This window comes from Perognathus longimembris, chromosome 8 (assembly GCF_023159225.1).
Source record: "Perognathus longimembris pacificus isolate PPM17 chromosome 8, ASM2315922v1, whole genome shotgun sequence".
In the NCBI taxonomy this organism is placed as follows: Eukaryota; Metazoa; Chordata; class Mammalia; order Rodentia; family Heteromyidae; genus Perognathus; species Perognathus longimembris.
Window position 1 is genome coordinate 59,666,772 of NC_063168.1, and position 27,422 is coordinate 59,694,193.

Consider the following 27,422-nt stretch of genomic DNA (forward strand, 5'->3'; position numbering starts at 1 on the left):
GTCCTGGGGCTTGAACTCAAGGCCTGAGCACTGCCCCTGGCTTCTTTTTGCTCAAGGCTAGCACACTACCACTTGAGCCACAGTGCCACTTCCGGCTGTGTGTGTGTGTGTGTGTGTGTGTGTGTGTGTGTGTGTGTTGCTGAGGAATCAAACCCAGGGCTTCATGTATACAAGACGAGCACTTTACCACTAGGCCATATTCCCTGCCCAAGGCATTGCTTTTTAAAAGAAATGGGGAGGCATTGAAACTACCTGTGCTACATTTCAGCATAAAACCCCAGAGCAAAGCACCAACTCTTTGTTCTCCTCTTGCAGAATGCTATAATAAATTTTCTGTGATTATAATCAATTTAGGTGACTCTAACTTTATGTAGCCTATAGAAAGAAAAATGTTGCCAACAGGCCACTATTAGAATGCCTGTCCCTGCTTTTGGTGATACTATGTGCCCCTCTACCATGTCCTTCTCCTGTACATACTAAATTCCTTGCATCAGCTCTAACAGAGAAAAATTGGATGAAAATATATGTCAACTTACTGGCCAAATATGTGTGCAATCAATAATTTTTTGTATTGCCCAAACTTTGACATCACTGAAGGGGTTGTACAGCTAACCTTAATACTCAGAATGATGCAGTGATAAATAAGTATTTGTTTCTTCCTTCACAGAACCTGTAAATTGTAAGCCAGGATTTTATCCAGGAGCAAAATGAAAGCCTAGTTCCTTCTACAGATTCCCTAAGTTGATATTGTACTTTCACCTGAAGTTCTCCAAAACCAGTTTTGTTTTGTTTTGCTCAAAGCAACATTGACTAGCAGAGACTTTACCACAATGTTTGATATCAAGACAGTCTACAGAGTATAATATGTTTGATAGCTACAGGGACTAGTCTGAATAAAATATAGTTGTTTCTGTTCTTTCTGTAAATATTTGTTTAAGTTGTTGAAATTCACTGCCAGCTTACGCCACATAACCCTTCAGTAGGGACTTGGTTCTTAATATTTTCACCACATCTTTAGCAGTCTGTTAAAAAGCTTCTCCTGAAGCACTTTTTTTTTTTTTGGTGTTAGCCTGGGACTTGAACTCAGGGCCTGGGCACTGTCCTTAGGCTTTTTTTGGTCAAGACTAGATCTCCACCGCTTGAGCCACAACTCTACTTCTAGCTTTCTCTGTGTGATTAGAGATAAGAATGTCACAGGGCTGGGAATATGGCCTAGTGGCAAGAGTGGTTGCCTTGTACACATGAAGCCCTGGGTTCAATTCCCCAGCACCACATATATAGAAAACGGCCAGAAGTGGCGCTGTGGCTCAAGTGGTAGAGTGCTAGCCTTGAGCAAAAAGAAGCCAGGGACAGTGTTCAGGCCCAAGCCCAGGACTGGCCAAAAAAAAAGAATATCACAGACTTTCCTGCCTGGACTGGCTTCGAACCATGATCCTCAGATCTCAGCCTCCTGAGTAGCTAGGATTACAGGCATGAATGCCTGAATCTTCTAAAGCTTATTTTCACTGCTAGAAAGAAAATTCCAACGAAGGGCCAGTAGAACATAATAATAATAATAGTAAGAATTTAAGCTCCAATCTAGAGTCAGAGACCTGGGTTCAAATACTGCTCTACTTACCTTTCTAAGCTTTCATTTACCCACCACTCACCTCTCTAAGCTTCTGTTTCCTTATCTGTTACCTGGAGATGATATTATCTTACAGTTGACAATGAATATTAGATGATATGAATGTGAAATGGCTTAGGAACAAGAATGAAAATATAACACAAGGTTCTGTATGGCTAATGTTTTAGCAAACTTTACTTCTTTTTTTTTTTTTTAGCAAACTTTTCTTTAGTGCTTTTCATTTTATAAACACTTGGGGCTGGGAATGCGGCTTAGTGGTAGAGTGCTTGCCTATCATGCATGAAGCCCTGGGTTCGATTCCTCAGCACCACATAAACAGAGAAAGCTGGAAATGGTGCTGTGGCTCAAGTGGTAGAGTGCTAGCCTTGAGCAAAAAGGAGCCAGGGACAGTGCTCAGGCCCTGAGTTCAAGCCCCAGGACTGGCAAAAAAAAACACAAATGAACACTCGTTATTTATCACTCATTGTATGCTTTTCACTGTAGGTTATGGCCATTGCACCAACTCATTATATCTGGCAACGAGAACGCTCTGTACATCACAGTGGAGCTGTTAGAAACTACAACATTCTAAAAGCAGAATAGAAACAAGTTGAGAATATGATACCATGTGTTCATGTTGCCTGGGACATTTTACCTATTAAGAGTATCAAAGAATGTTAAAAATAGCCAGCTACCGGTGGCACCGGTGGCTCATGCCTGCAATCCTAGCTACTCAGGAAGCTGAGATCTGAGGTTTGAGGTTCAAAGCCAGCCTGGGTAGAAAAGTTCCCATGAGACTCAAAAACCAGAAGTGATGCTGTTGCTCCAGTGGTCGACCGCTAGCTTTGAGCACAGAGAGGCTCAGGGACAGTGCCTAGGGGCTGAGTTCAAGCCCCACAACTGACCAAAAAAAAAAAAAAGTTAAAAATAAGATCTTGGAGATATAAGAGGGATATTAAAAGGCACTTGTTACTCTATAACTTAGCTATGGAGGACTCTATTTACTTTCAAATAGGAGTGCAACAATAGGCGTGTCTGAAGATATGGAGAGAGAAAATAGTCTGCCAGTTAATTTTGCTGCACAATTACTATGGACAGGGAATAGTACAGCTACTACCAAGGCTCAACTTCTCCATTCAAGGTTCTAGATTCTTCTTTTTTTGCCTGGATAGATTCTTTTTTTAGAGTCTTTAAGAGTCAATACAGGGGCTGGGGATATGGCCTAGTGGCAAGAGTGCCTGCCTCATATACATGAGGCCCTGGGTTCGATTCCCCAGCACCACATATACAGAAAATGGCCAGAAGTGGCGCTGTGGCTCAAGTGGCAGAGTGCTAGCCTTGAGCAAGAAGAAGCCAGGGACAAGTGCTCAGGCCCTGAGTCCAAGCCCCAGGACTGGCCAAAAAAAAGAGTCAATACACTGTTATTTTCATAGGGATATGGTAAATTCAATCAATGAAATTCTGAAATAATGTACATCTGTTAATTTCCCATGACAGGACCACGAGAAATCAATCTTTAGATGTCCTACTCTTCAAATAGGTCACAATCTATAAGACTATAAAGTAAAAAGTATCACAATGGTAGAATATTATTCTAATCCTCTTTCACATCTAAAAAAGAAATTCATCTATATAAAAATAATTTGAAATTTACAGTATAGTTGTATTTCTGGTTAATATGATTATTTTTAATATAGCATTGTTCAAAGCACTTAGATCCCAACAAAAAAATGAAAAATGAAAATAAATTATACCATTTATGTCAGGATAAGGTTTTCAAAGACTAATGACATGGAAAATTTTTTATGATAAATAAATAAAAGCTGGTCTCATATAATATTGGCCTAATTGTGTTAGCACTAGGAAACTATATAAAAGGAAACCAATAGTTGGAGAGCAAGATTACAAGTAAATTTATTTTTTTCTTAAAATACCTTTTGAGTCAAATAAACATTTCAAAGAAATGGCTCAAACGCTAAGATGTGAAGTTCATGTGTATTAGGTTTCAACTTAACATATCATATAAAAATCCTCTTTGTTTATGTAGTGGACATAAAACAGGTATGGATGGAGAGAAAAAAGTGACTGACAGGGGGGAAAACTCCAATACTAAAGTGATACAATATGTAAACCATTATATATTACTAGAGCTCAGTAAATAATGCATATATTTAATTATGTTTTATCACTGAATCATACCTTGAGAATAGTTATAAGCTTGAGAAGGTTCATTTATTATGTCCATTGAAAATGAACCATGTGAGTCCTGAGAGTGTTTTTCCATCATTAATACTGTATCGCTGGATGAGGATGAGGATGAAGACAATCCTAGTCTCACATATCTCCCCTTTTTACCACAGAGTGAACAATCCACTGGTGTGGCACTGGGTCCCCGGGGCAGTTGAACTTCATCTCTGTTGTAGTTTCTAACAGCTCCACTGTGATGTACAGAGCGTTCTCGTTGCCAGATATAATGAGTTGGTGCAATGGCCATAACCTACAGTGAAAAGATTACTTTCAGATGAATAAAGATTTTATATTTATTAAAACTAAGTACAAAAATGGTAACCCAAGTATAGCTATTTCTTCCTACCTAGTAAATGCAAAGCCCTGAGTTCAAACCCCAACTATAAAAAAAAGAACAGCTACTTCCAGATCTGAAATTAAAATCCAACTTATTAATTTAAAAACAAGAAGACACTTATATAGGACAGTATGAGTAAAATGTTATTAACTGCCTCTTTACATTTGTTGTGGACATTTCATATAACTGGAATCATACATATAATCCTTAGTGACTTCTTTCTAGTATTTTCAAGGTTCATCTATGTTGTAGCTTGTATCAACAATTTATTCCCTGTAATTGCCATGTAATGTTTCATTTGTATGGATATACCACATTTTGTTATCCATTCATTAGCTGATGGATATTTGGGTTGTTTCCATATTTGGCTTTAGTAATGCTTCTTTTTTTTTTTTTTTTTGGCCAGTCCTGGGCCTTGGACTCAGGGCCTGAGCACTGTCCCTGGCTTCTTCCCGCTCAAGGCTAGCACTCTGCCACTTGAGCCACAGCGCCACTTCTGGCCGTTTTCTGTATATGTGGTGCTGGGGAATCGAACCTAGGGCCTCGTGTATCCGAGGCAGGCACTCTTGCCACTAGGCTATATCCCCACCCCCTAGTAATGCTTCTAATATGAACATTTGTGTGCAAGTTTTTATCTGAACATAGTTCTCATTTATTTTGTGGAAGAAGCTAGGAGAATTGTTCAGTCACATAGGGAACTTCCAGACTGGTAATTCAAAACAACAGTATCTTTTTTTTTTGCCAGGCCGGGGGCTTGAACTCAGGGCCTGAGCACTGTCCCTGGCTCCTTTTTTTTTATTTCTTGCTTGTATTGCTAATAGGATAACCTAATTCATTTTAATACAATTTATGAGCAGTAGTAAAAGTAGTAAGACATCTTTTTTTTTTTTGCTTTGAAGACATTAATTGCATGTGAATTACATATTACAATTAACTTATATTCTATGCTGAGGATATAACATCAAAATCTGGAAAATCTCATATAATCTTATTACAATTGTAATTATACAATTACAATTGGCTCCTTTTTGCTCAAGGCTAGCACTCTACCAGTTGAGCCATAGTGCCACTTCCAGCTTTTTCTGTTTATATGGTGCTAAGGAATCAAACCCAGGGCTTCATGTATGTTAGGCAAGCGCTCTACCACTAAGCCACATTCCCAGCCAACAACAGTATCATTTTACATTTCCATCAAAAATGTAAGATGGTTCCACTATCTCCACATCCTCAGCAAAATCTATCTTTTGTATAGCCTGTGATTGCTATAAATCTTCATTTCAATTTTTATTTATATTTCCCTGATGGCTAAAGAGATTGTCTTTTTATGTGCTTTTTGGCCATTTTTATGTCTTCTATGGAGAAATGTCTATTTAGGCATTTTGCCCACTTTAAAAATTGGGTTGTCTTTTTATTCATGAGTTGAAAAAGTTCTTTACATATTCTAGATGCCTCTTATTAAGTAGATGATTCATAACATTTTTCTATGTGGGTCATCTCGTCACTGGGTAACTTTTTTTTTTGCCAGTCCTGGGGTTTGAACTCAGGGTCTAGAAGGTATCCCTGAGCCACTTTGTGCTCAAGGCTAGTGCTCTGCCACTAGAGCTGCAGTGCCACTTCTTGGTTTGTTTTTTGAGTAGTTTATTGGAGATAAGTGTCTCACAGATTTTCCTGCCCAGGCTGGCTTTCAACTATCATCCTCAGATCTCAGCCTCCTAAGATTATAGGTATGAGCCACCAGTGCTCAGCTACTGGGTAACCTTTGAAGGACAAAATTTTTTAATTTAGATAATATCCACTTTATCCATATTTTCTTTTGTTGATTGTATTATTGGTATCCTATCTAAGAAACCTAATTCAATGATCATGAAGATTTTAACCGTTTTCTTCTAAGAGTTCTATTGTTTTAACTTTTTTTTTTTTTTTGGCCAGTCCTAGGCCGTGAACTCAGGGCTTGAGCACTGTCCCTGGCTTCTTTTTCACTCAAGGCTAGCACTCTGCCACTTGAGCGACAGCGCCACTTCTGGCCATTTTCTGTATATGTGGTGCTGACGAATCAAACCCAGGGCCTCATGTATACGAGGCAAGCACTCTTGCCACTAGGCCATATTCCCAGCCCCTGTTTTAACTCTTTAATTTAGATCTTTGATGCATTTTGAGTTAATTATTACATATCATAAAACAGGGATCCAACTTCATTATTTTGTACATAGATAGTCAGATGTCCCAGTACTATTTTTTTTTTTAATGGTACAGGGGCTTAAACTCAAGGCTTGGGCAATGTTCCTGAGCTTGTTTGCTCAATACAGGCACTCTACCACTTGAGCCACAGCTACACTTTCAGCTTTTGACTAATTAAAAATTCTTAGCAAATGTGTCAAAAGTAAATTAAACATATAGTGAAGAATTATTCCAGAACAGTTCCGTTCTGTTGAAGGAGGTATTAGTTTGTATTGCTTTATAAAGTTCTCTCTAAAGTGATATTTCCACAGAATCTTGAATATAATGAAGGGAAGCATACTGATAACTGGGAGGGGGGAACATTCCAGGTAATGAGAATGGTGAAAGCATAGTAAGAGGCCCATGTAGCTGGACTGAGGATAGGATGACATCAAAGTAATAAGTGAGGAGAGTTGACAGACCATGTAGAACCATAATAAGGACTTTGCCTTTTGTTCTAAGTAAGGTGGGAAGCCACTATGGTGTTTAAATAGAGGAGTCATGATCTGACTTTTTAAAGATTTACTTTGGCCACTGTATGAAGAATAGACTAGAAAGAACAAAGATAATGAGAGACTGTGTTGTGGTGGTGAGAACTGTATATACCAAATTACATTCCTAGATGGAGAGACTATGGAAGGCTATGATAATCATCAAGGCAAGAGATGACAAAATATGATGTTGGTGAATGAGATAAGAAATGGCAAAAATAAGATTGATCTACTAGATTTTCATAATGAAAAACAAGTCTGTGGGTATGAGGGACAAGGTAACAAACAGTACAAGAAATGTATCCAATGCCTAACGTATGAAACTGTAACCTCTATGTACATCAGTTTTATAATAAAAACTTAAAAAAAAAAAGAAATGGCAAGATGCTGGATCTCTTTTCAAGGTATGGATGTGAGGCAGGGGAAGGGGGTAGAGTGTAAAGATAACACCTTTTTGGCCTGAGCAACTAAAAGGATGGAATTGCTTTTTATTAATATATGGAATACTCTAGGAGAAACAGATTTGGAAATCTGTGTGGGGAATCAGAATGTTAAGTCTGAGGTATCAATGATGAAATACAAACAGAGCCATAGGATGCTCTAGTGAGGTAAAAAGGCATTAAGAAAAACCAACCAATAAAAAAGTGGCTAGATCTGTTCTCTCTTCTACTAGTATTAGTTACAGAATAAACGAGTATGTTAGATGTTGCAGCGAAGCTGAGACCTAAGAACCTTTGGTTTTGGCAAGACAGAGTTATCTGTTGCCTTGACAAATTTCTATCGGTTAATGGAGAATGAACTTTATGTAAGAGATTCAAGAGAATGAAAGGGAAGAAAGTGAAGTATAGACAATTCTTTAAGTTTAACTATATGACAGGCCAGGAAGAGAAAGTACTAGTAATTGGAAGATGAAGTTTTGCTAATTGGTGGAGATCTGAGAGCAATTTTGTATTCCGATGGTAATGATTCAATGAGAAAGAAAATGTGAAAGGCTGGAAAGATAAGACAAATATTGGAGTGATGCCCTCGAGTTGGCACGGAAAGACGTAATCTAGTGCACAAAAAGTGATAATGGGCTTGGATAGAAGCAAAGACAGGTTCTTTCATAGAAATGGTAGGCAGACTATATGAGTGCGCATGCAGACAGGATAGTAGATATGGTGGGAGCATGCTAACATTCTACTTGCTTTTATTTTTTCAGTGAGAGGGCACATTATTGTCATAATGAAGTGTGAGGGCAGAGATAGAAGATGTTAGAACCATACAAGATGTCTGACTTCATCACAGGTATAGCTTTTAGTTTAGAACAATAACCAAGCAAATAAATTACAAATTTTGCTCAGTGCAATAAAATGTACTGTGAATAGAGGACAAAGGAATTAAAATCTTTTTTTAAAATATTGGTAATTGGGGTAGGGAGGTATGGGGAAAGGTTGGTTGATGGGTACTAAGTTGCAGTTAGCTAGAAATAAGTTCTACTGTGCTGATGCATAGTTGCTATCTGTTGCTGAGCAGATTGCCAATACCATACTCTATATCTTAAAAAGCTAAAAGAAAGGATTTTAAATGCTCTACCATAAAGAAAAATGTTCATGGGGATATGTTTAACAAGATTACACAATTATTCATCACATGGCATCCATTAACCAGTTTAAAAATAATTCAAAATGTTAACAAATCTAAAAATCAGGGCTGGGGATATGGCCTAGTGGCAAGAGTGCCTGCCTCATATACATGAGGCCCTGGGTTCGATTCCCCAGCACCACATATACAGAAAATGGCCAGAAGTGGCGCTGTGGCTCAAGTGGCAGAGTGCTAGCCTTGAGCAAAAAGAAGCCAGGGACAGTGCTCAGGCCCAGAGTCCAAGCCCCAGGACTGGCCAAAAAAAAAAAAAAAAAAATCTAAAAATCATTAAACAGTCTAAGGGCCAATATGAGATTCATACACCTATTACCTCAAATGAAAAAGTATTAATATTGGGGCTGGGGATATAGCCTAGTGGCAAGAGTGCTTGCCTCGTATACATGAAGCCCTGGGTTCGATTCCCCAGCACCACATATAAAGAAAATGGCCAGAAGTGGCGCTGTGACTCAAGTGGCAGAGTGCTAGCCTTGAGCAAAAAGAAGCCAGGGACAGTGCTCAGGCCCTGAGTCCAAGGTCCAGGACTGGCCAAAACAAAACAAAACTATTAATATTGGTATGTTTGCTTTAAGTCCTTAAAAGTAATAATAGAGCATCTGATATTTACTAAATATTCATTAAGTTAGTGTACATTTAATGAATTAATTTATTCTATCAAATATTGTTTTGTTTTGTTTTGGCCAGTCCTGGGCCTTGGACTCAGGGCCTGAGCACTGTCCCTGGCTTCCTTTTGCTCAAGGCTAGCACTCTGCCACTTGAGCCACAGTGCCACTTCTGGCCATTTTCTGTATATGTGGTACTGGGGAATTGAACCCAGGGCTTTATGTATACAAGGCAAGCACTCTTGCCACTAGGCCATATCCCCAGCCCCCTATTCTATCAAATATTAAGGAGCAGTATGTCTTGCCCAGCAAGAGCTTAAGCAGGAAAAAGTTTATAAAATTTAACTTTAACTTCTCAATTTAAAGTGAGAAAAACCTTAGTGGCAATTTCACTTGTTTATTGAAAGCATTTATTTTATTATTTTTGGTGCCAGTCCTGGAGCTTGACCTCAGGGCCTGGGCACTGTCTCTGAGCTTCTTTTGCTCAAGGCTAGCTCTCTATCAGTTGAGCCACAGCTTCACTTCTGGATTTCTTTTTTGTACTTTAGTGAAGATAAGGGTCTCAGAGTTTCCTGTGTGGGATGGCTCTAAACCTTGATTTTCAGAGCTCAGCCTCCTTTAAATATTGAAAAACATTTAGCACACTTTATAAATCTCCTTGATCCTTTATATTGTTATCCATATGACATTGTACTTTTGAGATTTAGTTCTATTCTACTTGTGCTTCAGTTGAAATTCAGTTGCTGGTCAATATTCTTCTCAAAGAGCCAAATGTGATATTTTAGCTATAATCTGATGATTACCTTATCTTCTCTGTAACTTTTTCCTAAGTTTAATTCCATAATTTAATTTTCAAGTACTACAGCTTTTTTAGTCTTTTATATACATGCTATTAAACCACATCATTGTCTTTGGTTGCCAGCAGTGGAGGTAATTTTAGTTCTAAGAGCATGTACTAACACTGCTGGAGTTAAAATGCTTGCACCTGAGTGGGTGAAGGGCGTTGCCATGAGATAAGACACTGCTGAGCTTTTATTCTGGTGCCCCCTAAGTGCTCTTAGCCTGTCATCTCTACAGGGACTGAAACATTTACTTAGAAAAAACTTTAAATGAGCAAATATGTTCCACTGTCTCTTCTAAGGATGACATCAAGTGCACAAGTTATCTTTTTTTAATTTAAAAAGATTTTTGTTGTTCTCCCCCCAGCCCCCCCCCTTTTTTTTGGCCAGTCCTGGGCCTTGAACTTGGGGCCTGAGCACTGTCCCTGGCTTCTTCTTCTTCTTCTTTTTTGGCTGAAGGCTAGCACTCTGCCACTTGAGCCACAGCGCCACTTCTGGCCATTTTCTTTCTTTCTTTTTTGCCAGTCCTCAGGTGTGAACTCAGGGCCTGAGCACTGTCCCTGGCTTCTTTTTGCTCAAGGCTAGCACTCTACCACTTGAGCTACAGCGCCACTTCCAGCTTTTTCTGTTTATGTGGTACTGAGGAATCCAACCCAGGGCTTCAAGTATACGAGGCAAGGGCTCTTGCCACTAGGCCATATCCCCAGTCCTAGAAGGATTTTAACTCTTGGAAAAATGTACAAATTCAGAAATAGCAGAAAGCCAAGCCTTTATATTATTAAATTCAATTGAGTATATGAAGCCTACTCAGTGGATCATCACTAAGGTATTTAAACTGGATTGGTTTTGGTTGCAGAATATTGAAAGAGTCCAGATTGCTTGTGGTCCTGGGGTTTGAACTCAACCCCTCAGAGTCTCTCTCCCTCTCTCCCTCTCTCTCCCCCTCTCTCTCCCTCTCCCTCTCTCCTTCTCTCCCCCCTCTCTTCCCCCTCTCTCTCCCTCTCCCTCTCTCCCCCCTCTCTTCCCCCTCTCTCTCCCTCTCCCTCTCTCCCCCCTCTCTTCCCCCTCTCTCTCCCTCTCCCTCCCTCTCTCCCTCTCTCTCTCCCCCTCTTCCCCTCTCCCTTTTTCTCTCTCTCAAACATTGGGGTTGGGAATATGGCCTAGTGGCAAGAGTGCTTGCCTCCTACACATGAAGCTCTCGGTTCGATTCCCCAGCACCACATATATGGAAAACGGCCAGAAGGGGCGCTGTGGCTCAGGTGGCAGAGTGCTAGCCTTGAGCGGGAAGAAGCCAGGGACAGTGCTCAGGCCCTGAGTCCAAGCCCCAGGACTGGCCAAAAAAAAACCAAAACAAAACAAAAAAAAAACAAACTAAAACATTTGGCAAAAATAACCCATTTTAAAATTTATAGGGTATTATTGATTTATTTTACTAAAATCTGGTACCAATAAATCTTAATGAGAGATTTGATTGTGGTTCAAGTGAAAGAATATTTGCTTCACAGGCTCTGAATTCAAATCTCAAGCAGAACCTCCAGAAAGAAAGAAAGAAAAAGCTGGGTGATGGGTGGTTCACTATAATTCTAGCTACTCAGGAAGCTGAAATCTGGGAATCACAGTTCAAAGCCAGCCCAGGCAGGAAAGTCTGTGAGACTCTTATCTTCAATTAACCAACAAAAAACTGAAATAGAGCTGTGGTTCAAGTGGTAGTTTGCAAGCTTTGAGCAATAAAGCTAAGGGACAACACCCAAAGGCCCTGAGTTCAAGCCCCAGTACTAGCACAACAAAAGAGAAAGAAAGGAAAAGAGGGAGGAAGGAAGGGAAGAAGGAAAGAAGGAAGAATGTCATGCAAAAAAAAAAAAAGAAAAGAATTTTAAATAAAATCTATGTAAAAAATATTTTAAGCTTAATTTTGTTTTTCTTCCTTTTTTATTGTGGTACAGTATATTGAATCCACAAGCTTAAATATGCTAGGCAAGTGCTCTGTCACTGAGTCATATCCCCAGTCCTGCTTACGTTTTTATAATATACTTAAATTTAGCAAAATTATATAGTATGCAGTTACTTCCAATCTTAGGAGCTTGAAATTTCACGTAATTTAGTGGAAATTATTATTAAACCCCAGTAAAATAATCATTGATATTGATAGTTTAGTAGACACCACCTTTTCCTAATATACTGATAAGGCAGGAGATGTATACTACAATAAGAATACTATACAAAGCCAAGTGCTGGTGGCTCACACCTGTAATCCTAGCTACTCAGGAGGCTGAGATCTGAGGATTGTGGTTTGAAGCTAGCCTAGAAGGAAAGTCCATGAAACTCTTTTTTTTTTTTTTTTTGGCCAGTCCTGGGCTTGAACTCAGGGCCTGAGCACTGTCCCTGGCTTCTTTTTGCTCAAGGCTAACACTCTACCTCCTGAGCCACAAAGCCACTTTCAGCTTTTTCTGTTTATGTGGTGCTGAGGGATCAAACCCACAGCTTCATGCATGCTAGGCAAGCACTCTACCGCTAAGCCACATTCCCAGCCCCCATGAAATGCTTATCTACAATTAACCACTAGAAGACCAGAAGTAGCCCTGTGGCTCAAAATGGTATTACAATAGCTTTGAGCAAAAAGAGCTCAGGGACAGTGCCCAAGCCCTGAGTTCAAGCCCTACAACCAAAAAAAAAATTGTAATACTATACAAAGCTGGGTGTGGGTGGTTCATACTTTCATGCCTGTAATTCTAGCTACTCAAGTGGCTGAGATTTGCAAGATCACATTTTGAAGCCAACTCAGGCAGAAAAGTCTTCCTTTCTCCAATTAAACAAAAAGCTAGGCTGGAGATGTAGTTCAACTTGGAAAAGGCCAGCTGTGAACCTTGAGTTTAAATGCTAGTACTGCCCAAGAAAAATAATAGTATACAGGTAGCCTGATCTAAAAAACAGAAAGGGGCATTTTTAATTACTGTACTACAAAATTCAAACAACACAAGTTGTACTTTTGTGTGTGTATGTGTGTGTGTGCCCATCTTGGAGCTTGAACTCAGGATGTACACACTGTCCCTGACCTTCTTTTTCTCAAGGTTAGCACTATACCACTCAAGCCACAGCACCACTTCTAGCTTTTTCTGAGTAGTTTATTAGGGATAAGAGTTTCACGACTTTCCTGCCTGGCTGACTTTGAATCACGATCCTCAGATCTCAGCCTCATGAGTAGCTAGGATTACAGGCATGAGCTACCAATTCCCAGCACAAGTTATACTTTTTTTTTTTTTGCCAGTCCTGGGCTTGGACTTAGGGCCTGAGCACTGTCCCTGGCTTCTTTTTGCTCAAGGCTAGCACTGTCACTTGAGCCACAGGCCATTTTCTATATATGTGGTGCTGGGGAATCGAACCCAGAGCTTCATGTATATAAGGCAAGCACTCTTGCCACTAGGCCATATTCCCAGCCCACAAGTTATACTTTTGACAATGATCTAGGTTAATGACCTACACATATACACACATATATATGTAATACATTTAAACACAAAAAAATCTGATCATACAAAATAATATTTCTCAAAATGAACTCCAGGAAAAAAATGGGAGTTTTTTTTGTTTTTTCTTTTATTTTTGTTCTGTATGCTCATTTATATGCCTTTGGGAGTATGAGAGGAGGCACAGAAATGGAGGGATAAAAGGTGAACAAATGCAGCAATGGTACTCACTGGACACTATGTTGAAAATGAACTATACAACTTGTTGCGCTGGGAATGTGGCTTAGTGGCACAGTGCTTGCCTAGCATGCATGAAGCTGAGTTTGATTCCTCAGCATCACATAAACAGCAAAAGGCTGGAAGTGGTACTATGGCTCAAGTGATAAGCCCTAGCCCTGAGCACAGAGAGCCTCAGGGACAGAGCCCAGGCTCCGAGTTCAAGTCCCAAGTTGGGCAAAAAAACAAAACAACTTGTTGGTGGAATGGGAGGGAAAAACTAGATGAGGCAAGGAGTGATACTGTCCAAAAAGAAATGAGCTCTTTACTTGACTTATGTGACTGTACATCACCTTTATAATAATAATTTTTTTTTAAAGTTGAGTGTAGGGGGCTGAGAATGTGGCTTAGTGGTAAGAGTGCTTGCCTAGAATGCATGAAGCCCTGGGTCCTATTCCTCAGCACCACATAAACAGAATAAAACAGAAGTTACCCTGTGGCTCGAGTAGTAGAGTGTTGACCTTGAGCGAAAAGAAGCCAGGGATAGTGCTCGGGCCCTGAGTCCCAAGCCCCAGGACTGGCAAGAAAAAGAAAAAAGTTGGGCTGGGGATATGGCCTAGTGGCAAGAGTGCTTGCCTCCTATACATGAGGCCCTGGGTTCAATTCCCCAGCACCACATATACAGAAAATGGCCAGAAGTGGCACAGTGGCTCAAGTGGCAGAGTGCTAGCCTTGTGCAAAAAGAAGCCAGGGACAGTGCTCAGGCCCTGAGTCCAAGCCCCAGGACTGGCAAAAAAACAAACAAAAAAAAAAGGAAAAGAAAAAGAAAAAAGTTGAGTGTAGTGGTGCATTTAGCACTAAGGAGACTGAGGTAGGAGGATTGTGAACTCCAGGCCAGATTGGGCTTCATAGTGAAATGCTGTCTCAAACATCAAAACACAAATTAATTAAATAAAAAGCAAGAAAAATTAGACAGTACAGACATTATATATGAAGTGTTTTGAAATTCTTACCTCCTCACAGCATCGCCTACTTACAATAGCCCTATAGTCAATTCTATCCCAGAGCTGGTCCCTTAACTTTAAGAAGTTAGGGAACAGTTTTCTCCAATTTTTCCCTAAAGCCCATGGGAAAATCTCATACTTGGATTCTTCTTCATCTTCTTCAACTGTATTAGCCAGATACCTAACAAAGAGGATCAATGACCAAAACCAAAAAAATAATAAGGACAAGAAAAGCAATGATGTTCAAATTTATTTAAAGAAATGCATATTAAAATATTGGAGCTATAGTAAACTTTACCTTCTTGGGTTCTGGCTATTCTTGAGCTTTGTTCTGGGGTGCAATTAAATCACTTGGAAGCAATATGATCTTTTCGGTTCTTATGATTTCTTAGTTGGTTCTGATGCAATGTTCGGTCTGAAACCATTTCCCATTTCTTTTTTTTTGGCCAGTCCTGGGGCTTGGACTCAGGGCCTGAGCACTGTCCCTGGCTTCTTCTTGCTCAAGGCTAGCACTCTGCCACTTGAGCCACAGCGCCACTTCTGGCCATTTTCTGTATATGTGGTGCTGGGGAATCGAACCTAGGGCCTCATGTATACAAGGCAAGCACTCTTGCCACTAGGCCATATCCCTAGCCCCATCATTTCCCATTTCTGAGGCAAGACCTTCCTGAGTTTCTACATACATACTTACATACATACATGTATGTATATGTTCCTTGTCTTTTAAGTTATAATCTTTGTTTTAACACAAGGTCTTCCTATGTATCCCTGGCTGGCTTTGAACTCATGATTCCTAAGTGCTGGTATTATAGGCATATGCCATCATGCCTACTCAGTACTTTTCATTATTGATAATGCTGGGGATTGGATCCAGGACACATGCATGCAAGTACTCTAACACTTGAACTATGCATTTAGCTCTTTTGTTTTAGTTTTTCAGACAGGGTCTCACTAACTTTGCCTGTGCTGTCCTAAAACTCAAGTTCTTCCTGTCTCTCTGGAGTAGCCATGATTACAGGCATGCACCAATATGCTCAGTTTGGATACATTTTTTTCTTTTCTTTCTTTCTTTTTTTTTTTTTTTTTTTTTGGTCAGTCCTGGGGCTTGGACTCTGTCCCTGGCTTCTTCCCGCTCAAGGCTAGCACTCTGCCACTTGAGCCACAGTGCCACTTCTGGCCGTTTTCTATATATGTGGTGCTGGGGAATTGAACCCAGGGCCTCATGTATAGGAGACAAGCACTCTTGCCACTAGGCCATATCCCCAGCCCACATTTTTTTTCCTTTTCTTTTGCTGTCCTGCGGCTTGAACTCAGGGTTTGGGGTAATATCCCTGAGCATTTTGCTCAAGGCTAGCTCTCTATCACTTGAGCCATAACTTCTCCTCTAGCTTTTGCTGGCTAATAGGAGGTAGAAGTCTTACTGATTTTCCTGCCCCAACTGGCTTTGAACCAGGATCCTCAGGTCTTAGCCTCCTGAGTAGCTAGGCAACTGCTTTATCACTGAGGGACATACTCAGCCCTTACATTTCTTTGTTTTCTAGGTGAATTCTGACCTACATATTGGAAAACTATGTTGTAAAAACCATTTAGCAAATCACAAAGTTAACATGATTAATGAGAAATCAATGGAAAAAGAGGAAAGTAAATTATATTCCATTGTCATGGTCATTTATGTTCAGCAAAACAATCGGTGAGTATTAAAAGTTTTAAAGATGAGTAATTCCTATCTCATGCCTACAGAGTATATACAGAACATTTTCTACAAGATGTTCTATATACTGTCTAGCAACTTAAAAGAGAGCATTCTGGCTTTAAAAAAACTAAGTTGTGGGGCTGGGGATATAGCCTAGTGGCAAGAGTGCCTGCCTCGGATACATGAGGCCCTAGGTTCGATTCCCCAGCACCACATATACAGAAAACGGCCAGAAGCGGCGCTGTGGCTCAAGTGGCAGAGTGCTAGCCTTGAGCGGGAAGAAGCCAGGGACAGTGCTCAGGCCCTGAGTCCAAGGCCCAGGACTGGCCAAAAAAAAAAAAAAACTAAGTTGTGCCGTGCTCGCATCAGCAGCACATATACTAAAAAAAAAAAAACTAAGTTGTGGAAGACAGAAAAAGAATGATGGAAGATCAATAATACCAAAATACATGTTGTCTAGGTATGAAAGTAGCATAAGGAAACTCATTGGGTCAGGGGCCAGGAAAAGACAATAACAGATGGGATTAATCTGGCTAAATTAAAATAGATGCATGTGCAAATTACCCTGGTGAAACCATTTGTACAATATGTTAAAAAAATGAAAAAGAAAATGACAAGAAAGTAAAACAGGCTATGTTGGTTGACTGGTATCTGTGAGAAGGGGAGGATCAATGCAGGAGGTAAGTTAGAGTGAATATGGTTGAGGGACTTTATATGCATGTATGAGAAAAATGAAACCTGCTGAAATCATTTTAATAAGGTGGAAGGGCTGGCCACTGATGGCTTACACCTGTAATTCTAGTTACTAAGGAGGCTGAGATCTGAGGATTACTGTTCAAAGCTGGTCTGGGCAGAATAGTCTATGAGATTCTTATCGCCATTAACCAGTAAAAGGATGGCAGTAGAGGCATGGCTTAAGTGGTAGAGTACGAACCTTGAGGAAAAAAGCCAAACAAGAGAAAGAGGCCAGGAGCTGAAGACCCTTCCCTCTACTAAAAGAAGGAGGAGAGCTAGAAATGTGGCTCAAGTGTTAAAAGTGTCAGTTAAAGCCATAAGCCAAGCAAGCATAAGGCCTTGAGTTAAAACACTGGTATGTACAAAAGAGAGAGACAGAGACAGAGAAAAAGAAAGAGAAGAGGGAATTGTTTTAAGAAGAAGAGGGGGCTGGGAATGTAGCTTAGGGGTAGAGTGTTTGCCTAACATGCATGAAAGCCCTGGGTTCAATTCCTCAGTACCACACCAACAGGAAAAGCCAGGAGTGGCACTGTGGCTCAAGTGGTAGAGTGCTAGCCTTGAGCAAAAGAAGCTCAGGGACAGGATGGAAAAGAAGGGGGGAGGAGGAGAGGAGGAGGAGAGATAGAGGGAGGGAGCTTGGAGTACACTGTATGTATGTATGAAAAAAGGAAGAGGAAGAGGGGGAGGAGGAGGAGGAAGGGAAGGTAGTTTGGAATACACTGTATGTATGTATGAAAACATCACACCAAGTCTCCCCTTACACAACTAATATATACTAATAAAAACTTCAAAATCTAGGGCTGGGATATGGCCTAGTGGCAAGAGTGCCTGCCTCATATACATGAGGCCCTGGGTTCAATTCCCCAGCACCACATATACAGAAAATGGCCAGAAGTGGTGCTGTGGCTCAAGTGGCAGAGTGCTAGCCTTGAGCAAAAAGAAGCCAGGGACAGTGCTCAGGCCCAGAGTCCAAGCCCCAGGACTGGCCAAAAAAAAAAAAAAAACTTCAAAATCTAAATCACAGCAGAGGAGAATTTGGAATAATTTATATAATACTAAAAATATAGAAGATACAATCTAGTCAAGTGGAATGTTAAACAATAAATCTTAGGCATATGGCATGATAAAGTCAGTGAAAAGAACATAAAAATATTCTATGAAAGTAATATATGTATAGCATTTGCCCAGGAAGATATCTATTAAGTTTTAAACTGCTGTTTTAAATTAAAAGATCATTTACTTATTTATTGAAAATAGCATAAAATGTTATTTAGCAGAAAGTATACTTACAGAGCAATAAAGAAATTTATCCTGGTATGCTCATTTATAGTAAATTTAGCTCTCTTGAAATAAACAAAAGTCATAGCCAAAAGATACTATAAAGAAAAGAGTTAGAAATTAATGTTTTGCTTTTATAAATAAAAACTTTCAAATTAATTTAAAATTTTCTCATAAATAAAACAAGAAGGTACAATTTATCCTTATTATAGAATCTTTACTTAATTAACTACATTTTTTTTTGCTTCTTGTAACCAACCCATGTGAAGTGAGTTCGACAACTTACTATTAAATGCCTAAATTTTATTATACTTAGTAAGCTTTTAGGATAAAAAAATCCCATAAATTATTTACCTGTATTTCCCAGTTCTTGACACTTTGCTACATTTGCTTCATATCTCTTTGTATATATATAAATTTTCCTCACGTTTTTTGTGTGTGCCAATACTAGGGCTTGAATTTAGGGTCTCACATTATTACTCGACTTTTTCCCTCAAGTCTGGTACATCCAGTTCCTCTCTCACTCTTAGTTACAGACATCCATACTATTTCATTGGGGGGGTGGGGGGAGAAGAGGGGTAGATATTGAAGCTAGGATCCTCTGCATGCTAATATTCTGCATTAGCTATTACTACTATATTCTTTTGCATTTAGCAATTACTGCCAATTTTTTTTGTTTTTTTTTGTTTTTGGCCAGTCCTGGGACTTGCACTCAGGGACTGAGCACTGTCCCTGGCTTCTTCCTGCTCAAGGTTTAGCACCCTGCCACCTGAGCCACAGCGCCCCTTCTGGCCATTTTCCGTATATGTGGTGCTGGGGAATCGAACCTAGGGCTTCATGTATGGGAGGCAAGCTCTCTTGCCACTAGGCCATATCCCCAGCCCCACTGCCAAATTTTAACTTGTGCTCATTTTCTATTATTGGAAACTGTGATGCCTTAATAAATGTAGAGCTTGTTTCTTTTAGCCTATTTCTTTAACTATTAGATTTTGGATTACATAGACTCAGTAAAAATTTATTCAGGGCTGATAGATATTGGTACTTCTGTATGTTTGTATTTATTTTACTGAGAATGGAATTCAGTTTATGTGTACTCTATCACTGGATCTATGGCCCTAGTTTTTTTTTTTTTTTTTCGGCCAGTCCTGGGGCTTGGCCTCAGGGCCTGAGCACTGTCCCTGGCTTCTTTTTGCTCAAGGCTAGCACTCTGCCACTTGAGCCACAGCGCCACCTCTGGCCACTTTCTGTATATGTGGTGCTGGGGAATTGAACCCAGGGCCTCATGTATATGAGGCCAGCACTCTTGCCACTAGGCCATATCCCCAGCCCTGGCCCTAGTTTTCAAATACTATTATTTGTATTTTTATAGTGTAGCTTGATCATAGAGCTATGTCTCCAGCTACTACACTCACTTGTTAAAGTAATCTTTACAAGTATCTTCTAGCTAGGCACCAGTGGCTCATGCACCATAATCTTAGCTACACAGGAAGCTGAGATCTGAGGATCATGGTTTAAAGCTAGCACAGGCAGAAAGTCTATGAGACTCTTGTCTCCAATTAGCCACCAAAAACCTGGAAGTGAAGCGATGGCTCAAAAGGCACTTAACCTTGCGCATAAAGCAGCTCAGGGGGGCTAGGAAGGTAGCTTAGAGGTAGAGTGCTTGCCTAGCATGCATGAAGCTCTGGGTTCAATTCCTCAGCACCACATAAGCAGAAAAAGCCAGAAATGGTGCTGTGGCTCAAGTGGTAAAGTGCTAGCCTTGAGCAAAATAAGTTCAAGGACAGTGTCCAGGCCCTAAGTTCAAGCCCAGGACCACACACACACACACACACACACACACACACACACACACACACACACACACCCAGGACCAACACACACACACACACACACACACACACGACTTGACTTCTAAATGGCCTAACAAATTAGACCCTTATGGCTCATCAGTCACTTAAGAGTGATGCCTAGGGCTGGGGATATAGCCTAGTGGCAAGAGTGCCTGCCTCGGATACACGAGGCCCTAGGTTCCATTCCCCAGCACCACATATACAGAAAATGGCCAGAAGTGGCGCTGTGGCTCAAGTGGCAGAGTGCTAGCCTTGAGTGGGAAGAAGCCAGGGACAGTGCTCAGGCCCTGAGTCCAAGGCCCAGGACTGGCCAAAAAAAAAAAAAAAAAAAAAAAAAAAGAGTGATGCCTAGTTTTCCTATTAATTTCCAGGTAAAGGATTCTTGAAATAGTGATATAATACAGTACTCCTGGTTACTTTTCAAACACTGCCCTCTGCTGTCTAAAAACTTTAATGCACTTAAAATTGTAAAGTTTAATAGCCCAACTTCACAAAATGAGTATGTGATATTAAAACAGTGCTAACTTTAAAAAGTGTTAGTGAGGAGCTAGGAATGTGGCTTAGTGGTAGAGTGCTTGCCTAGCATGCATGAAGCCCTGGGTTCGATTCCTCAGCACCACATACACAGAAAAAGCTGGGAGTGGCACTGTGGCTGAAGGGGTAAGAGTGCTAGCTTTGAGCAAAAAGAAGCCAGGGACAGTGCTCAGGCCCTGAGTCCAAGCCCCAGGACTGTAGAACAAACAAAAAGTGTTAGTGACATTATTACTTTTAAGAATATAATTTATATTTTAGAGACACATTATGAAATATTTGTAGATAAATGTTAGGATGTCTGCCATTTGCCTCAAATAACCCAGACTCTTGGAGTAGGGAGTTAGAAAAAATAATTGCCATAAGTTCATTTTTGTAGCAAGCTAGGTACCAGGTCTTTGAAGGATCTTCATCTTAAAATTATGCATGTTTAAAAATTTTTAAATTAAGTTTCTGAAACTATAGACTCATTTTTGTCATTTTTTTCCTTCCAGTGCCGAGGTTTGAACTCATGGCCTTGTGCTATGATGGCAGTCCTTTCTGCTTTGTGGGTTTGGGCCAAGACTGGGGCTTGAACTCAGGGCATAACACTCTTGGTTGGCATTCTCATTCAAGGCTGGAGTTCTGCCATTTGAATCATATCTCTACTCCCAGCTTTTTTTTGCTGGTTAACTGGGGATGATGAATCTAAGACTTTTCTGCCTAATTTTTTGCCAGTCCTGGGGCTTGGACTTAGGGCCTGAGCACTTTTTGCTCAAGGCTAGCACTCTACCATTTGAGCCACAGTGCCACATCTGGCCTTTTCTGCTTATGTGGTGCTGAGGAATCGAACCCAAGGTGTCATGCATACCAGGCAAGCACTCTACCACTAAGCCATATTCCCAGCCCTGCCTAGATAATTGGCTTTGAAGCATCTCAGATCTCAGCCTCCAGAGTAGCTAGGATTACAGGCATGATCTAGACTTCATGTTGTTTTTTGTTTTTCATTGTTGTTTGTTGAATAAGGTCTTCTTTTGTTCCCAAGTTGACAGGACCTTGATCCTGTTTATGGTTCCCAACTCAGCTGTGATAACAATTGTGCTCATAACACCTAGGCTCATTATTGGGTGAGATAGGGATTCTCATATTTTTTTTTGTCTAGACTAGTCACAAACTGCAATCCCCCCAAGTAGCTAGGATTATAGGCATAAGCCACTGTGCCTTTATCTTTGTCATTAAGTGTGAAATAAAAATGTTCAATTCAATACTAACTTAATGAGAATTTAATAGTAAGCTTCTAAACATTCCCTTTTGTGTTGGTTTGCACATTTTAAGTGTGATGGGAAGTTATGTGGAACCTTCTATGACAGCCTAGCCTAAAATGATATTTACAAAAGTGAAATAGGAACTATTTCACTAACTCAAAAAGCAAAGAAACAAATATTGAAATTTATGTCAACAAAATATAGAAACATCAGTAATCTTAATAAGTTATATATTATCTTATGTAACATTAACTCCTAAATTAAGCTAAAATTACCCTACAGTATTATTGGGATTTGTTTTATCTGAGTTACTTACAAAGTATTACAATAAGGCAGTAAGAGAATGTCTTTGTGGAATGAATCTCAGAATCTGCTTTTGATATAGCCTAATAAAAGGGAGGATATTTCCAATAAAAATGCATTGAGTCTAGCCAAGCATAACCTCAGCATTCAGGAAGCTGAGGCAGAAGACTTCTGGGCTATATAGAAAAAATTGTCTCAGAAAGAAAGTATTGAATCTGCTGGTTCTTGCTTTCAAGCAAATATACTTAAATCTAATGAACAATATTTACTGAATCTATGATGTATATGAATATTTAATGTGTGTAAAAAGTCTGCTTTGTTGGAGCAATACAGGCTAGCTATTTACTTAGCTTTAATTAATAAAATAGAAAGCTCTTTTTTTCACTGTAAAATTGTTTTTGTTTTTAATGGCAGGTCAAATATTTTGATAGTCTTCTATTCCAGTTGAGTTCCAATATTAAAGTAACACACATGAGCTAAGAGAATTCAATATGGTTCCAAGGCACTTACTGAATCTCCATAACATAGAAAACTCTTGTAGAGAGTCTCATTCAAGTTCTGATGGCCTAACAAAATAACAATGATAGTTAATGATTATACTGTTATCAAATTTACCTTGTCTGCAATTTTACAGCAGCAGTCCATCCATAAGAAATCTTGAATTAGATCGTCATCTACAACAAAAGATAGCTATGACTTATTTTTCACTTTTCTTTTTGTAGAACTTATCAGATTATAAATGAAGTTTAGAAATCAAAAATATCTGAGCTACTGTTGCCTAAAAGTATTATGGTTTTCAAGATTAAAAAAATTATCATTGCAAACACGTAAGACTATTTTATTCTTCATTTTCCTGTCTGATTTGCTATATTCACTATGCATAGCTCTGCTTTATTTGTTTTTTGTTGCCAGTCCAGGGGCGTGGACTCAGGGCCTGAGCACTGTCCCAGGCTTCTTTTTGCTCAAGGCTAGCACTCTACCACTTGAGCCACAGTGCCACTTCCTGCTTTTTTCTATATATGTGGTGCTGAGGAATCGAACCCAGGGCTTCATGTATACGAGGCAAGCACTTTACCACTAAGCCATATTCCCAGCTCAATCCCTTTTCTTTCTTGGTTAGTAGACAGCAGATGTACTATAAGAAATTTCTAGCTGCCTATTTAAAAAATTATCAATAAAGTAGCACCACTTCATTATCTGAATAAATTTTAACTCAATTACATGAACATGATGATAAAAACATTGTTAATTTTTAGCAGTAACTCCAAGATATACTGAAACTTTTCTAGGTTAACCATTTCCAGTTTGCTTGGGTTTAGCCATGAAAAGTCCTGGGAAACCCATCAGGTCTAATTAAATTGGTTGATCCCTCACCTGAGTCAGTATGTAGCTTTAGTTTAGGTCAAAACTAAAGACAAAAACTAACAAATCTTGCCAGACAATTGTGACTCACACCTATAATCCTAGCTACTAAGGAGGCTAAGATCTGAGGATCAAAGTCTGAAGCTATCTCAGGCAAGGAAAGTCCCTGACACTCTTATCTCCAATTAACTACCAAAAAAGCCAGTAGAGCTGTGGCTCAAGTGGTAGAGTGCTAGCCTTGAACAAAGAAGCTCAGGGACAGTGGCCAGGCCCTGAGTTCAAACTCCAAGGTACTCTCTCTTTCTCAATGCAGACACGCACGCATACTCACACACACACAAACCCATCTCATGCTATTAACCTGAACTGCTCAGAATGTATACTTGGCACTTGGTCTTAAGTAGTCTAGAAGCTAGCTGAGTCTGAATTTTTTAATCTGTAAGCAAGTAAAATAAAAATTCAGTATTAAAAACCACAATCTATAAGTAGATTTGATTAGAGGTGGAAAATTTTGACACAGGAAGTACCATAATCTTTGACCATTTTTGGTAATGATAAAATAAATGTTTACATTCTAGTTTTTATGTACTTTCTAAGACACTATTAAAAGAGGTTAAACCTACCAAACAGCTTAAAGAAAGCAGTCATTTCTTGACGCTGTATTACTAGACAAGGTCCTTTGGGGCATTTAGATTTGTTGTTATTATGTGTATTTTTTTCAGATGCTTGCCAACTATCTTTAAAAATAGGACGCTTCAGATTAATAGGTTTTCTAGACTGATGTGCTCTATTTGGCCCTGGTTTTACATGAACAGTGACAGTAGGTGGCGTCTCACAACACATCTGATTGTGCCTCATTCTGGTTTCCCAAGATTCCTGTAAAAATAAAACAGACAATTATTTATCACACTCATTCAGTTCTGTATAAAATGGAATTGAATGATACTACCAGATACAGTTATATAAAATGTTACTGGTCTTGTGATTTAAAATGTTATTTGTGACAGTGACTCACAATAGAAATTGCTTTTAGAATTTAGTGCTAGGAAAAACTTCATTCTTCAATAATAATAATAATAAATATGCCATTTTGACTACTTTTGAACTCAAAATCGAATTTTAAAAGTTGTTTACTATTTATGATCTTTTTATTTCAGGTAGGGTTTGTTAGTTTTGGTTTTTTAATCTCACTTTGTAGTCCATGCTGGGCATGAACTTGTGGTCCTAATACTTCAGCCTCTCAAGTACTCAGATTACAGGTGTGAGCTAAAAGGTCTAGTTCTCCTGGTATTTATTCTGCATGAACTGATATAATCTCATTATATGATTGTTACAATTTGTGGTACAATAGCCAGGCGCTACTCAAGAGGCAGAGATCTGAGGATAGCTCCTGTTCAGTGCTAGCCTAGCAGAAGTCAGTGAGACTTATTTCCAAGAAAACAGCAAACAGCTCGAAGTTGAGGTGTGGCTCGAGTGGTAGTGTTAGCTTTGAGTGAAAAAGCCAAGTGAGAACACACAGGCCCTCACTTCAAGCCCCAGGACTACTGAACAAAACAAAATGTCAAACAAGGCAAACTTGTATATCAGAGCTTAATTCTCAGTATTAAGTATTAAAAAAAAAAAGCAAAATCTCTCACAAAAAGCCCTAGGTTGTACTGGAAAATTCCTTGGTATAAAGTTACCTCATTCTATAAGCATTTATTGAAAACAATTCTAGTTTTGGCTGTGGAGGCATACACCTGTAACCTCAGCTATTGTCTTTCTCTTGGCAGTACTGGGGTTTGAATTCAGGGCCTCACACTTGCCCTCGACCATCTGAGCTCTTTTTAGTCATACTCGAAAAGGGTCTGGGATGTATGCCTGCCAGCCTCCACCTATTCCCATTTTCCACCTGTCTAGGCTGGCAGAAGCACCACAGCACATCCTTTATGCCCAGGGTGGCATGGAATACTGGGTCTCACCAGTAGCTGGGCTGACAGCGCCTGGCAGCAGCACGTTCTTGAATCCTTTTTTTTTTTTAAACAGGAAGAAGGTGTCATTCAAGTGGGTAGAAAAGTTGGAATATGACAGTGTTAAATTTATGTGGGAGCAGGTATCGCTAGTATTTTTAAAACGTGATTCTGCTAGAGAACAGAATCTACAAGTGATACACGAGGTTAATTTTAACATAGCACATCCGTATTTCGATGGTGAGTTACTGAAATATTTAAAATTTCCTGTTAAAATGGGAGGCGAAATGGGCGGGTGAAGAACACTTGAGCACAGGGCCAAAGACGGCAGTCCCCTCAACACTGCGGAGCAGATGGGGGGGGGGCGAGGAAGGTGGGTTTTGGGTCTTGAACTCAGGGCCTGGGCACTGTCCCTGGCTTCCTTTTGCTCAAGGCTAGCACTCTGCCACTTGAGCCACAGCGCCACCTCCGGCTTTTTCTGTGTATGTGGTGCTGCAGAATCGAACCCTGGGCTTCGTGCGCTCAAGGCAAGCGCTCTACCGCTGAGCCGCAGTCCCACCCCAAGGGAAGGGTTTTTATTGCACCCCAGGAAAGAGAGGTAGGATTCGATTCGCTCAGAACACCGCCCCAGACCCCCAGGACAGGGGCCGCCCCCCTCCTCAGACCCCACTTCTGTCCCCCCCCCCCCCGGGCCGAGGCCACTCAGGCGCCCGCAGGATTCACATGTGGCGAGGCGGCTCCCGCAGGTGGAGGGACCGGCGGCGTCGGCCCCGACAAAGAGCCGAACGCTGAGTCCACACACAAGTACAACTGGAGACTCGCCTGCGGGTCCGACCTACTTCGGGGTGCGGGGCGAAGGTACCTGCGGAGACCCGAAAAGAGCGAGCGGACCGGCAGCGGCTGCCTCAGTTCCCGGTTTCAGGACGCGCAGCGCGCAGCTCGCTCGCACCAAGGCTGTAGCGCCCGCTCCACAGACCGCTAGGCGCACGCCGCGCGGGAGCGCGCGGCCGCCAGAGCCAATCAGAATGCAGGAACAGCCGGAGGGGGCGTGACCGACGTCCGCGTCCCGCCCCCACAGCAGTCTGGCGCGCGCGGAGCCCAGCGCCGGCTGCTTTCTGCCGTTATCCCGCGGCTGGCGCGCGGGTCCCACGCTCGCTGCCCCCGAGTGGGACCTTTCCGGCGGATGTTCTCCGTGTCCGTGCGGGCCGAGACGTTGAACTTCCTCCCGGAGCAGTTGGTGCGGCCCTGCGGGGCTGATGAGGTGTCCGCATCCCTACTTTCTCGGCCCCATGTCTAGTTTTGCAACCCGGGCTGGGCCATTACTAGTGTGAGGAGGTGCGAATAAAAGTGTCACCCTGTGAGTTTAACTCCCCGTGAGAGCCCTAAATCCGTTCAGGGCGGAGGAACTTTGTGTTTGTGCTGGTCCTGGGGCCCGAACTCGGGGCCAGGCCTCCAGGCTTGCGCTCTCCAGCTGCGTCACCACCTTTTGGGTGGTTAACCGGAGGTCACCAACTGTGCTGCCCTGGCTGGCTTTGAATCCCGATCCTCACACCTCAGCCTCCCGAGCAGCCATGATCACAAGCCCGTGCCACCAGCTCCCAGCCTGGCAGCTTTTTCCCCTCCTCTCTTTGTGGGTTGTTTTTGTTTTTGTTTTTTTTTTTTACCCAGGAGTTTCTGGTAGTTGATATAATAAATGCTTGATGGGCTGGGAATGTGGCTTAACGGTAGAGTGCTTGCCTAGCACGCATGAAGCCCTGGGTTCGATTCCTCAGCACCACATACACAGAAAAAGCCAGAGGTGGCGCTGTGGTCC

At 40.8% G+C, this 27,422-nt stretch overlaps 1 protein-coding gene across 1 annotated transcript in view; it reads right to left on the reverse strand.

The window, feature by feature from the left end:
* Window positions 1–26,546, reverse strand: part of Spdya (speedy/RINGO cell cycle regulator family member A) — a 33,185-nt gene extending 6,639 nt beyond the window's left edge. The window contains exons 1-6 of the mRNA XM_048353204.1: window positions 26,472–26,546; window positions 24,284–24,536; window positions 22,914–22,972; window positions 18,383–18,468; window positions 14,674–14,845; window positions 3,806–4,103 (exon numbers count right to left, since the gene is read on the reverse strand). Coding sequence (XP_048209161.1) covers window positions 3,806–4,103; window positions 14,674–14,845; window positions 18,383–18,468; window positions 22,914–22,972; window positions 24,284–24,518 — 850 coding nt within the window. The 5' untranslated portion in view covers window positions 24,519–24,536; window positions 26,472–26,546. The remainder of the gene's footprint in view (window positions 1–3,805; window positions 4,104–14,673; window positions 14,846–18,382; window positions 18,469–22,913; window positions 22,973–24,283; window positions 24,537–26,471) is intronic.
* Between the last annotated feature and the right edge of the window lie 876 nt (window positions 26,547–27,422).